The sequence below is a fragment of the Macaca fascicularis genome, chromosome 6 (assembly GCF_037993035.2).
Source record: "Macaca fascicularis isolate 582-1 chromosome 6, T2T-MFA8v1.1".
NCBI lineage: Eukaryota > Metazoa > Chordata > Mammalia > Primates > Cercopithecidae > Macaca > Macaca fascicularis.
Window position 1 is genome coordinate 821,055 of NC_088380.1, and position 12,480 is coordinate 833,534.

Consider the following 12,480-nt stretch of genomic DNA (forward strand, 5'->3'; position numbering starts at 1 on the left):
CACACACACACACACACACTCCCCCCGGCCCTCACACACACACACACTCCCCCCGGCCCTCACACACACACACACACACACACCCTGGCCCTCACACACACACACACACCCCGGCCCTCACACACACACACCCCACCCCCCGGCCCTCACACACACACCCCCCACCCCCCGGCCCTCACACACACACTCCCCCGACCCTCATCCACACTTGTTGCCTCAGGCACTTGACTCTGGCTATTCCTTCCCTGAACATGCTTCCCCCAACCCACAGGGCTGTGGCTGCCGCTCCGCCCCAGGGATGGCTTCCTGGCTGTCTTTGGTCCTTGGTGTCCTCCCGGGAGTGCTGCCCCCTGGGATATTTGGGTCTCATTTGAAGTGGGATCCCCACTGCCTATAGGGCGTGGTGGGCACTGAATGTTTATTGAGTGAATATTAAACTGGAGAGCGCTCCTCTATTGCCCAGAGCTCTGGCTGCTGCAGAGTCCTGCTTGACTTTGCATACCTAAAAGTGGTTGGCATGCTAAGGGTATTGGCTACCTGTGACCCAGGTTCCACTCTTTGTCCCAGGAGGGTGCCAGGTTGGGCAGTCCCAGCACCAAGTCAGGGCCTGCCCAGGGTGTGTCTGCATCTTCCCAGGCCTGGCAACATCAGGATGGGCTGGGTTTGTCTGTCTTATTCCAGAAGGCATAGCTAAGGCATAGCTAAGATTTCAGCTGACAGTAGAGCATGTTTTAGGCCAGGCGAGTGTGGTTTCTCTCCGCGCACATGACCCACTCCTGGGAAAGCTCTGTGTGGGGCCGATGGTGCTCACCATGCTGAGCCCAGATCTGCCAAAGCTCTGAGCCGATGCTGCAATTGCTTGTCAATGATCCCACTTTGCAGGTTAAGTCTGCCACTCCTTGGCAGGCGGCGCCTCTAAAGCCATTGTCATCCGGAAGTAGGTGTGCTGCTCACTGGAGGCGCTGTGGTAATTTAAGGAAATAGTTTAGCCAAGGAGCTGAGACAGCCTCTTCCTGGGCCCAGTGTCCAGATGGTTTTGGATGACGCTTATACATGGTAAGCCAATGTTTATCCCGCCACTCCTTTACTCTCCCATGCGTGCATTCATCCATCCATTTGTCCATCTACTCATTCATTCATTCCTCCTTGTGGGTGCATCCATCCATCCACTCATCCATCCATCCATCCATCCATCCATCCTTCCACACATCTACCCATCCATCTGCCCATCCATCCATTTACTCATCCATTCACCCATCCACTCACTCATCCATCCATCAATCCACTTATCCATCCACCATCCATTCACTCATCAGCCATCCACCCATCTGTCCATTCACTCACTCACTCATCCATCCATCCATTCACTCATCCATATATCCATTCATTCACTCATCCATCCATCAGTTCACTCACCCATCCATCCTTCAGTCCACTCATCCATCCATCCATCCATTCACTCATCCATATATCCATTAATTCATCTGTCTATCCATCCATCCATCAATCCACCCATCCATCCATTCACTCATCCATTCATCCAAGCCATCCATCCATTCATCCATCCACCCACCCATCCATTCACTCATCCATCCATCAATCCACTCATCCATCCATCCATCCACCCACCCATCCATTCACTCATCCATCCATCAATCCACTCATCCATCCATCCATCCACCCACCCATCCATTCACTCATCCATCCATCAATCCACTCATCCATCCAGCTATCCATTCACTCATCCTTCCATCAATCCACTCATCCATCCATTCACCCATCCATCTATCCATCCATCCACTCACTCATCTATCCATCAAACCACCCATTCACTCATTCAGATAGCCATTTATCCATCCATCCATCCATCCATCCATCCACCCATCCATCCATCCATTCACTCATCCATTCACCCAAACCATCCATCCATCCATCCATCTACCCATCCATCCATCCATTCACTCATCCATTCACCCAAACCATCCATCCATCCATCCATCCATCCATCCATCCACTCATCCATCCATCCATCCATTCACTCATCCACCCTTGCATCCATTTGCTCATCCATTCATCCATCCATCAATCCACGCATTCATCCATCTATCTATTCAGTCATCCATCCATCCAGGTGTCCATTCACGTGCTCAGATCTGCAGGGCCCTGCTGGGGACAGGCACTGGGGACACAGGAGGAATAAGACAGACAATCCCTGCCCTTGTGGCACCAACTTGGTTGAGCCAAAAGACCTTAGAGGAGGAGGTGCCCTCAGGAACTGGGAAGAGGAAGGCTCTGAGCTCAGGAAAGGAGGGGCAGGAGAGATGCTGAGTATGAAGGGACGAAGCTGGGGTGAGTGCATGACTTGGGGGAGGGTGGAGTCTGGCACCCCAGGACCTGGTACCCTGAGACCTGGCACCCTGAGACGTGATACCCCAAGATCTAGCACCCTGAGATATGGCACTTCATGACCTGGCACCCTGAGACCTGGTACCCCAACACCTGGTACCCAGAAACCTGGCACCCCAACACCTGGCACCCTGACACCTGGTATCCCAAGACTCTTGTCTCAAGGGTGGATGGGGAGAGCCTTGGCAGCTTCATCGTGCACTGAGACTCCTGGGTGTGGGACTCGGCCCAGATGCTGGGCAGATGATGTGCAGGATGGGAACCCCAACTCTAAGCATGCTCCAGTGCAGCCCCTGGCTCCTGGAGAAGCCGGCGGTAGGGGCGGCCACGCTAGGGGAGTTCAGCCATTTCTGCGGTAGACATGAGACTGCTTAGGTGCTGGAGCTTGGGCTCAGACAGGCATCTCAACAAGCCTGTGTGGTCACAGGGAGCGCCACACACGCCCAGAGGCGGGGAGCTCCCAGGGTGGCAGGGAGGGGGTTGGGGGAGCTGGCAGCCAAGAGTGACTCACCATCCCTCTCTCTCTCTGGGCCTCTGGCAGAGCTGCCAGGTACCCACAGGGAGCCCTGGTGGTTCCTTCCCTGCCCCAGATGCTATCAGCACTTCCCAACCTTTGCCCCTTTCCTCAGGATTCTCCTGGGCGACACCTTAGCTCCAAATGCCATGGATTGTTTTACAGCCTACAGCTGATTCTCCTGTGGGCAGCTCCTGGAAAATGAGACTTCACCCCTTCAGGGCCAGACCCTCCCCTGTGGAGACTCCTGGGAGAGTCCTTGCTTCCAGGCCTCCTGTGAGGGCTCCTGACTCCAAACCCACTGAGTGCACATCTCCTGCCAGGACTGGGATCCACGGGGCCCTCTCACTGGTCCTCTCCTGGGAGGGCTGGGTCCCCTGGGGACTCTGCTGCCCACCCTGGCCTTCTAGGCCGTCCTTGTCCCCAGACCCTCCTTTCCTATGCTTCTTCAAGGAGAATCTAAGGGCAGTTCAACTGGAGTGGGTAGCAGATATGGTGGGGGGTAAGCGCTGTGCGCATTGAGGGATTCCTGCCTCCAGGACCAGAGCACGTGCAATAAAACCATCCACCCCAGGAGGTGAAGATGACCCCACAGCTGCCCTCACAGCCTGGGCACCGAGTGCCTGGTAGAGGGCTGCACCTTGGAGAAATCCACAGCTTAGGCAGGTGGTCTAGGCAGTATCACACCCCCAGTGGCAGAGACCCCCTGGGACACCCTGGGTTAGATAGCGGGGGTCCGGGATCGAGTGCCAGGTTAGGGCAACCTCCTGCACCCCACTCAGACAGCAAGGAGGCACCTGGTGCCTCAGATTTGGGACCCAGAGCAGGGAATCTTGCGCTCAGGGATCTGGGTCTTGAGCCCTGTCCAGTTAAGGAGGAGGTGCTGCAACCCCAAGGCTGAAGCTCCTGCGGAAAAGCATTCCCACACTCCCACAGGAGAGGTGCACCGCTCAGAGATGGGGAGGCTGCTCTTCTGACCCTGCGCCCCAGTGTCCTCCCGACCCTCCTATGGCTGTGCGAGGCACTGCAGACTCCAGATACCCATCTCGCTCCCACCTGCCCTTCCACCCAGGGCTTGTCAAGACGTGGGACAGCCTGGGCCTCCCCCCTCAAACCCCTCAGCAACACGAACTCCTCTTCCAGAGCCTGTCCCACCTGCCCGCCCCCACCCAGCCCCACTGTCCTGGTTTCCCCGTGGGCCATCACTGCCGCTGCTCAGGTCCTACCCCCTCAAGGCGCCACCTCCCTGAGCCAGCGCTGCCCAGCTCTGGAGTTTGGGTCCATGAGATGTCGGCTCCCACACCTCCTGTGCGTCCACAACCCAAGGGGTCCCCACGGCCAAACACTTGGGGACAAATAGACGCAGCTGGGCTTAGAATCCACTCCCAGCCCCAGCCCCTCCCCAGTCTCCAACATCTCAAAATTTAACTCCCCCAATTCCCTTTTGGTCGGGTCCTGTTGCTCGTGTGTGGCTGAGCTGCGAGGCGAGGTCAGTGCAGCAGAGTCCCCCCAAGGGTTGAGAACAGGATGGGACCAGGAGATCTGGCCCCTGCTGTGTCACTGATGACCCTGTGACATTCCCACCCCTGCCCCAAAGAGGCCCTGCGGTCCACCGCCCTGATGCCCAAGGGAAGCTCCTCACTGTCTTCCCAGAATCTCCCCAGTGCCATTCTCTGCCCCATGGCCAGTCGTCTGAGAACCCAGATCTGACCACATCCACTCCTCACCACGACACTAGGTGGGGACCAAAGTCCTCCAAGGCCCATAGCTGAGTTGCTTGGGCCTCCCCCTGCCTCCCTCTGCTTCCCCAGGGACCCTCCTTGGGCCTCCCCTCTGGCTTCTGACACCCCCATCTCCCTCTCCTTCCAGGGGCCCATTCCTGGCAGTCCTGACACCTGCTGCTGCCTGAATCCCACCCCAGGGCCCCCACCCAGTGCTGCCGGGCCTGGCGGTCTCTGCAAGGCGCAGCCTCAGCCCCCAGAGGAAGCCCAGGAAGGAAGGAAAGCCTGGCCCAGGGTCCCCAACGCGGACGGTGCAGGGTGAGGCGGGGATCTGGTGGGCACCTAAGGCCTAGAGTGACCCTGGTGTGGGTGGCTACAGGCTGGGGGCCCCCAAGGGGCACAGGAAGAAGCCCCCTCACCCTGCCTGAAGCAGACACTAGTCCCTGCCGCCTCCACTGCTAAAGACTTCCTCATCCTCTCAGTCTGGGAGGTCTGGGCTGTGGACTGGCTCCCTGGCCTCGGCCCCTGCCTCCCCTTCTGCATTTTAAAAAGATGCTGTAACAGGCAGGGGAACCCCCAGTACACACAAATAGGGGACTTGTGGGGAGCCCCTGACGGAGCCCAGACACGCAGCCTGAGGCTGGTGGGCCAACAGCAGCACCGGTTCCTTGCCCAGGCACCTGGGCCACCTGCTGAGGCCCCAGCCCCAGCATTTGCTTGGGGCAGCTTTGGCCCTCTAGCCATCCTCTGTCCCAAGCTGCCTGGAGTAGAAGCCTCCTGGGATCAACATTGCTGTGGGTTTCAGGATCCCGGGACTCTTATTTCCCCAACTAGGTTACAAATTGAAGAAGCCTGTAGGGTTTTTATGGTATTAGGTCTAACATTTAAGTCTCTAATCCATCTTGAATTAATTTTCGTATAAGGAGTAAGGAAAGGATCCAGTTTCAGCTTTCTACTTATGGCTAGCCAATTTTCCCAGCACCATTTATTAAATAGGGAATCCGTTCCCCATTTCTTGTTTCTCTCAGGTTTGTCAAAGATCAGATGGCTGTAGATGTGTGGTATTATTTCTGAGGACTCTGTTCTGTTCCATTGGTCTATATCTCTGTTTTGGTACCAGTACCATGCTGTTTTGGTTACTGTAGCCTTGTAGTATAGTTTGAAGTCAGGTAGCGTGATGCCTCCACTATTCACAATAGCAAAGACTTGGAACCAACCCAAATGTCCATCAGTGACAGACTGGATTAAGAAAATGTGGCACATATACACCATGGAATACTATGCAGCCATAAAAAAGGATGAGTTTGTGTCCTTTGTAGGGACATGGATGCAGCTGGAAACCATCATTCTTAGCAAACTATCACAAGAACAGAAAACCAAACACCGCATGTTCTCACTCATAGGTGGGAACTGAACAATGAGATCACTTGGACTCGGGAAGGGGAACATCACACACCGGGGCCTATCATGGGGGGGGGGGGAGGGGGGAGGGATTGCATTGGGAGTTATACCTGATGTAAATGACGAGTTGATGGGTGCTGACGAGTTGATGGGTGCAGCACACCAACATGGCACAAGTATACATATGTAACAAACCTGCACGTTATGCACATGTACCCTAGAACTTAAAGTATAATTAAAAAAAAAAAAAAAAAAAGAAGCCTGGGGCTGTGAGTTAGAAACACTCAGGACGTGTGAGAAATTCAGCAAATGTTTGGAAAAGCAACAGGAATGCAGCTCTTTTCTGTTGGAAGAGACATTTCTGTTTGTGTAACTTGAGACTGAAAGAGTTTGGCCAATCCCTGATCATTTTAAACAGCAAAATGTGCCAAGCAGTTGAGTAGGTTCGGACCCTGGTCTGGGGGCTGTGGGCATGTGAAGGAGGCTGGGTAAAGTGGGAGAAGTCCCGCTGTGGTGCAGGCTCAGGCCCCGGCGTCTGTGAAGGCCTGGATGTGAGGGTCCGCTGGGAACACAGGTCATGCACCTGAGGCTGGCTGCACAAGGAGGACGGTCTGGGCCAGCAGAATCTGAGAAGTCCAGAGTTCACAGGGGAGGGGTTGGGGGAGGAAGCACACAGGGAGGGCCAGGGGCTGCATTCAAGAGGTGTGGCTGGCAGAGAGGGGATGGAGGGTGGGACAGCCTGGGGGCCAATCAGGGCAGACCCAGGGCAGACCTCAGCTGTCACTGCCGGGGCTGCAGCGTGGACAGTGGGTTGAGGGGATGACAGCGAGTGTAGAGGGAAGGTCTGGAGAGGTCTGTGCCGGTGGGATGCTTCGATGAGCTCTCACAGCTGCGCGGGGCGAGGCTCTTGCCTTCCCAGGTGGGGCCAACAACCCCGGGACAAAGACAGCCGCTCACTCGGTGCTATCAGGGTGGGCCTTCGTAAAGGGCCAGCTCCCCAGGAGATGCATTCTGGGACCGCCCTGCCCCCGGGACTTGCTGCTGGAGCCGGCAGCTCCTTGCCCTCAAGGACGTCTTTCCAGAACCAGTCCAAGTGTCTGGGAGACCCGAAGGCTTTTCCTGGTGAATAACAAACTCTGAGGCCAGGCAAAGCCCCGGTCAGTGTGCCCTCCCTGCGGGCTCCCAGGCGGGGCTGGCTGGTGCCTGGTGGCTGTCTTCGGACCTTCAGATGCCAGATTCTGACTCTGTACACGGGGCTGAACTGGGAGAGGCCCCAGCTTGTACAGAAATTACATATTCAGGACCAGGCGTGGTGGCTCACGCCTGTCATCCCAGCACTTTGGGAGGCCGAGGCGGGTGGATCACCTGAGGTCTGGAGTTCAAGACCAGCCTGACCAACATGGAGAAACCCTGTCTCTACTAAAAATACAAATTAGCCGGGCTTGGTGGCACATGCCTGTAATCCCAGAGAGGCTGTGGCAGGAGGTGGAGGCTGCAGTGAGCCGAGATCGCGTCATTGCACTCCAGCCTGGGCAACAAGAATGAAACCCCGTCTCAAAAAAGAAAAGAAATAAAAGAAATTACCTATTCAGTTTACACCAGCGGGACACGCCCGTCAGAGGAAAGCAGGGTGAGCTTTAGGACTGGGCGACCGCAGAGCCCAGGTTGAGGCTGGACCTCCCTGATGCCCCAGGGGACCTTCTCAAGGAAATCACCTGTAGGAGGCAGCCAGCCTCAGAGACTCCCCCACGGCCAGCATCGCAAGCCCCCAGTGGAAAGCACAGCGAGGCCAGCGTGAGCCCGGAGAGCAGGCAGCCCAGGCCGGGAGCTGAAAGACACCGGGGTGAGAAGGGAGGAGGCTGCAGAGAAGCGAGGAGGCTGCAGAGAAGGGAGGAGGCTGCAGAGAAGGGAGGAGGCTGCAGAGAAGGGAGGAGGCTGCAGAGAAGGGAGGAGGCTGCAGAGAAGGGAGGAGGCTGCAGAGAAGCGAGGAGGCTGCAGAGAAGGGAGGGCGCGGGAGGGCTCAGAAGAGCACTTACGAGACAGAAAGCAAACACTCAAGGGGCCTGGAGGGGAGGGGAGACCCTGGCATAAATAGGGCAGGCGGCAGGCGTCACTGAAGGAAAAGGCACCTTCTCCAATCAAGCCTGCTGGGCGTACCAGGTTCCACCAAGGCCAAGGTTCTCTCAGCTGTTCTCCCCGAAGCCTGTCCTTCCCCTGTCCTGCGTGGGCGCCCCTCCTCGGCCCCAGCATCCAAACCGCCGCCCCCTGCCCACCCCGCCCCAGTCCAAAGCCGCTCTGGAAACCTGCGGCGGCGCCTGCTGCTCTGATCTTGCTTCTCCTGGCCCCACTCGTGTCCCCTAATCCCCCCTCTACACAAGTGACCACCTCTCCGCCACCCCTGGAGAGACCCTCCCCTGTGGGCCAACACATGAAACTTTGATCCCCACGAGCTCCTCAGGAAGCTGACCTTCCTGTCACCTTGCCAGGAGCTACCTGCCGTGCCCACATTACTGGTTCATTGGCGCAAGTTAAGGAGAAGAGAAATCTGACCGACCGGGATTTTCCAAAAAAAAAAAAAAAAAGGAGGCCCGCCAATGGGAACGCTGCGCCGGTAGGGAGGATTCTGCTGGGTTTCATGCGGGTGGCACCGCTTTTCCTTTCTGCCCTTGTAACGCACGAAAAAGCGCCATCACTCCAAGGACGTTTCTCTAAAAAGATTGAGTACCCCCAAGGAAACCCGGCCCCAGGGACTCCTCGGGCGCGAGCAGCCTACAGTCTGCGGGGCTCGGAGCGGAGGCCGGACGGAGACCCCACAGGGACCCGGGAGCCGCGAGCCAGGGGCTCCGAGGCTGTGCCCCCGCCGGGTAGGGGAGACCCTCGGGACCCGCAGGGGCGGCTTAGCGCGGCCAGAGTCGCTCCCGAGTCTCGCTCTGCTGGACCGGAGAGCCAGACTCTCCCGAGCCGCGGCCGCCCGGCTCCGACCTGATGGGCGCGGCCACAACGAAGCCCCCAGACCCGGCAGAGGCGGCCGCAGACCCCGCGGGCAGACCCGGAGACCCCGGGGCCACCTACCGATCTTGGCCACGCTGGCCACGAGGATCCAGAGCGCGATGACGTAGGGATCCTGCACGTGGGCCCACTTGAAGGTGACCACCTGGAAGCCCCCGCTCTCGCCGTGCGCGTCGCCGGGCTCCACCTCCACGCCCCCGGCCCGCGCCAGCCCTCCCAGCGCCAGCGCCAGCAGCAGTCCCCGGCCGGGGCCCCGGGACCCGAGTCCCCACATCGCCGCCTGCTTAGTGCGGGGCTGGGACGCGCATGTCGCGGGGGGTCCCGGCTGGGCTCGGCCGTCGCGCGGGGCTGGGACCCGGCGAAGACCCGGCGCGCTCCGGTGCCGGTGCCTGCGACAGTCCGATCCCCGCCCGCCGGGGTGGCCTTTAATCCCGCGGCCCCCTCCCGCCCCGGGGCGGAGCCTGCCCGCCCCCGCCGCGCACTCGCGAGCGCGGACACCGCAGCAGCTCCCGGCACGCCCGCCCCGCCCGCGCACGCCCACCCGGCGCTCCCCAGTCCCCACCCTTCCCCGGAGCCTGCGGCCTGGAGGTCCGGGAGGTCGCGGCAAGAGCGAGCCCGGGACTGCGCGACCGCCTCCCTGGGGCTGGGGGCGAGGGGAGCACAGCGCGGGGCGGCGGGACAGGCGGTTCCCCGCGCTTCTCGGCGTCCGCTCAGCTCGTGGGGTGCCCGGGCAGCTGCGGGTGCGCTCGCCCCAATCCTTCATAAACGCGGGCCCTGGGGCTGCGCAGACCTCACAGGGCGGCCCGAGGGTGCACGGGGCCCCCGGGCCTCACGTCTCGCTGTGTCTTCAGCAGGAACCTGCATTCCGCAGCCGGACCGGCCACTTACCAGAAACCGGGGACGCCCAGACCTGGCGTGGTGCGCTGGGAAGTCTCTCTGCCCCTCCCCTCGCCGGCCGCATCCCCCACCCCAGGCTCTGTGGCCTCCACGCCCCGGCCCCTGCCTTCTGACCTCCACCCAAAACACTTCGATACCCCCAGGGCTTCACACTGATGCGGGGCCTCTGCCCACAGCCCACTCTGGCAGCACTGGCTCCCTTAAGCATCTCAGACTCCACTATGCAAACCACACCCCTGTTTTCCTCCAAGCCCACCCTGCAGCCTTCCAGCCCCAGACCTGGGAGGCACGCGGACTTCTTTCGCTCACCAGGGGTTTCCAAGCTCTTAGCATATGTGCTCTACCTTCAAAATTCGCACAAAACCAGCAGCTTCTCAGAGCCTGCCTGCAGCCACTTGCAAAGCCTCCTGCTGGGCCCTTTGCCTGCCCCTTCAGTCCCTCCTATTGGGACCCTCCCTCTCAGAGGAAAGGCTCAACTTCCCCCAGGAGCTCTGACCCCAGCCACTGCCTAACACCCACCCCCATGCACGCCACAGCCCACACTAGCAATCGGCCTTTGCACACCCTGCTCCCTCTGCTTGGACAGCTCTTGCCTGCTCCCTTCCTCGGCTCCCCAGGGGCTTGGCTCCAATGCCACCTTCTTGTCCCACCCCCCACCCACTCAGCTCACAACTGTGGCTGCTGAGTTCCCGCATCCCCTGCTTACTCAGCCGGGGCTCAGCTCACCTCTCAGCCCTGGGGGCTGCTGGCTTTGACCTTGAGCTGTCTGCCCTCACCCTGGGAATGTCTGCTCCACGAGCAAGGGGCTCACGCATGCATCCCCTGAGCTTAGAAGAGAGCTGGGCACACAATAGCACTCGCAAGATAGTGGCTGAGTGGATGGATGATAGGTGGACGGAGGGCAGGTGGGCGGTAGGTGGGTGCGGATGGAGGATGGATGTGTCTTCTGACATCTGAGTGTCTGTGGGGGCTGCGGGGGCTTGAGGAGGACAGTGCTGAGTTGGATGACTTCATCCTGCGAGGGCCCCAGTTTCATGCTGGTGGAAGTGGCCTGTGTAGCACAGGGAAGTTGCCTTCAGATGGTGCTCACCTGGTGACTCGGCCGCTGAGTGGCATGGAGGGAGGGTAGTCCTGGGCTGGGCCGCCGTAGGGTCTGGACAAGGCACTGGGGGAGTGGAAGTGTGTGACAAAGCACTGGGGGACTGGAAGTGTGTGACTGGCCACTAGGATGGTCTTATGAGGTGGGTGCATCGGAGTCACTCTTGGCCTGTGTCCTTGCCCCACCTGCCTCTGTCCCCCACTCCACTACCAGCCTCTTGTCCCAGAGAAAAAGCCAGCAGGACAAGAACAGGATTCCCTCCAGTCGTGGTTCCCGGGTGGAGCCTTTAGGAAAGACATCCTCTCTGAAGATGTTGCCCTTGCATTCCACAGGAAGGCCAAACTCCCACCGGACCAGTGTGTGCCATGATGCCCGCTGGCCCTCTGGCCACCCCACCCCCCAACCAGCCTGTCCTAAGAGCCAACAACCTTTCTCCACAAAGCTGTTCAAAGGGCAGAACAGCAGTCACTGCCTGGACGTACAAATCCAGAATGGACACCAGTGCCAGGCGCTGGCTCAGGTGGTATGCTGCCCATACCACCACTGCCCCCCACAGCAGGAAGGGCTGCCTGATGGAGAACAGAAAGGCAATGAGCCCCTGAAGTGGCATGGCCAGAGCAGGGCACACCCCACTGCCCACAAGTCCCTGCACAGGTGAGAAGTGTGGCTTTTTGGCAGCATCTCAATCTGTGAGCATTTGGAGGATGAAATGCAACTGCATTCCACAGTTGCTGGAGGGCTCTGGGCAGACGGGCGCTGCCCCAGCCTGCGATGGGCATGGCTGTGAGGATGCCAGCCTCATGCAGAAGCCAGTCTAGGGGATTATACAGGGTGTGGACATCCACTCTTCTACCCGCGGACTGGGGCCACGAACCCCGCCCTCTAACTGGGTTGTGGTTTTAGACAGGGCTGTGGCACCCCACCACTGCAGGGCCACCATCCATATCAGGTGGACTGTATGAACCATGCCCCTTGGAATTGCACAGTGTACAACCTGCACATCCCCATGGCCAAACAGACCCAGAGACGTGTGTGTGTGTGTGAGGGGGGTCTTGGGAAGTGTCCTAAAGACATTCCTGTCCTGTGGGTGGTGATGATCTGGTAACTGCCCTACCACCTCCTGCCTCAGGCAGGCACGCACAGCATTCTGGATCCTTCCACTGTGGCCAGGAACCCTTGTGGTCCCAGGACCCTCTGTAGTTATGGGGGTATGGGAAAGGGCTGTGGCTGTAAAATGTATTTAAAAATGTGGAAATAATGCAAACCCAGTCCAAAAATAACTGTAATCTTATACCTAGCTGCCACAGCATCTGAGCTTCAGGATTAATAAAACTGAATACACCTAGTCCGTCACATTAATTTCCTGCCATGAATTTCACCGTATGGCTTGTGAAAGTGTCTTGTGGATAAAGAGGCGCATCCATTCATCCTGT

The 12,480-nt window shown here is 58.8% G+C and overlaps 1 protein-coding gene and 1 long non-coding RNA gene across 2 annotated transcripts in view; both read right to left on the bottom strand.

Moving 5' to 3' along the window:
• The window catches only part of SLC9A3 (solute carrier family 9 member A3), a 47,141-nt gene extending 37,689 nt beyond the window's left edge, over nt 1–9,452 (bottom strand). The window contains exon 1 of the mRNA XM_005556525.5: nt 9,115–9,452. Within this exon, the coding sequence (XP_005556582.3) occupies nt 9,115–9,325 (211 nt within the window). The 5' untranslated portion in view covers nt 9,326–9,452. The remainder of the gene's footprint in view (nt 1–9,114) is intronic.
• On the bottom strand, nt 6,466–6,955 carry LOC141406954 (uncharacterized). The gene is made up of 2 exons (XR_012413542.1): nt 6,815–6,955; nt 6,466–6,668 (listed from the first exon to the last, which is right to left on the bottom strand). It is a non-coding gene; the product is annotated as an uncharacterized lncRNA (long non-coding RNA).
• Nucleotides 9,453–12,480: the final 3,028 nt, after the last annotated feature.